Genomic DNA, 1,265 nt, shown 5'->3' with positions numbered 1-1,265 from the left:
TCTCCATCATTTTGGCCTTTTTTATCTCCACCATTAACGCTTTCTTGCCATGACAATAATTTAAAACTTATCTGATTTGTAGACCTGAACATGTCAGAAGCCGAATTGCAAGCATATTAATTGTCAGGGTCGTAAGTGAAATTGAAAGCAGAGGAAGAAGCAGAATCTCAGCCTTTCCTCAACTCCACAAATACACCGTTAGTTATAGTTCAGGGCTTGCAATGAATCGTACTTCCTGTTTGACCTAAAGTAAAAGCAGTCCCATCTCATCTCTTTCTAATCGACTTCACCTCATCTCATGTCCCACCTCTCACCTCTAGCAATTACAGTATGGAAGCCGTATTCTTCGTGCAGTACATGAGGAATTGAGACATTTGCCCTGCAGATGCGTCCTTGAGCCATGAAATAAGGATTGAGGGGTTAGCAGTGAGGAGGTAATAGAGGAGAGCGACAAACCAGGAGTGAAAAATGGCAGTAAACCGTGCATTCCACTGTTTGAGATACATAGGACACGCTTAACGCAAAGAAAAACGCAATCCTTCTTTGAGCAAATTAGTAGTTTATATATATGTATGCAGAGTAGGTAGGTAGGTAGAATGATGAGTTGATGACGAGAAGTGGCATCGAGAATGGATTGAAGTAGGGTTAGGTAAAGAAAGCAAAGAAGATGGAGAGAGAAGAAGTGGGGATGTGATCGTTTGGAAAGACAAAGCGCGCATGAGGAGAATGATAGAAGAACCAAACTGACTGGACTAATAAAGAAGGACAGGGAGAACGTGTCACTGAAGTACATTGCACTCAAGGATATCATCGACGTATAGCTGCGCGAATGGAGAAATGAATGCTCCTACCTAATCAGGTGGAAGAGGTGAATGCCGAAACTATTACTACATTGCCAGAATTGCTAAAGCTTGTAAAAAAACTCTGTTGCGTACTCATCGCGCTATTAATGTCTTAAACAGATTTAAGTGTTGCACTTATTGACTCCTTATGCTTGAATGTCCTTAAAAGAATGCGAATAATATATATATGGAAGAGAAATCTTATTTGCTTGAAATATCTGAGTTCTCCATCACACATTCCTGTGCCGATTTTCAATTTCCATAAATTTTGGATTCTTACCTTTCTAGTATCAAATCCTGCAATTTCCTTGAAGTCTTAATTTAAATGAATATATTTGAGAGTTGTAGGGAGTAGGACTTTTATTCAGTTCCTCTTCACTGGCCAACACATAGCTGCGATATGCTGAAATTGAACAGATAACC

At 39.7% G+C, this 1,265-nt stretch overlaps 1 protein-coding gene across 1 annotated transcript in view; it reads right to left on the bottom strand. All coding sequences in view use genetic code 11, as the record gives it.

Annotated features, from left to right (window-relative positions):
* Positions 1-954: 954 nt before the first annotated feature.
* EGR_10477 (hypothetical protein) overlaps positions 955-1,265 on the bottom strand; it is a gene marked incomplete at both ends in the record, with an annotated part of 7,183 nt that continues 6,872 nt past the window's right edge. The window contains one exon of the mRNA XM_024499726.1: positions 955-1,149. Coding sequence (XP_024345855.1) covers positions 955-1,149 — 195 coding nt within the window. The remainder of the gene's footprint in view (positions 1,150-1,265) is intronic.

Source organism: Echinococcus granulosus (genome assembly GCF_000524195.1).
Source record: "Echinococcus granulosus chromosome Unknown EG_S00224, whole genome shotgun sequence".
NCBI lineage: Eukaryota > Metazoa > Platyhelminthes > Cestoda > Cyclophyllidea > Taeniidae > Echinococcus > Echinococcus granulosus.
Note: the sequence above shows the minus strand (reverse complement) of the source record. Positions and strands in the feature narration are given on the sequence as shown.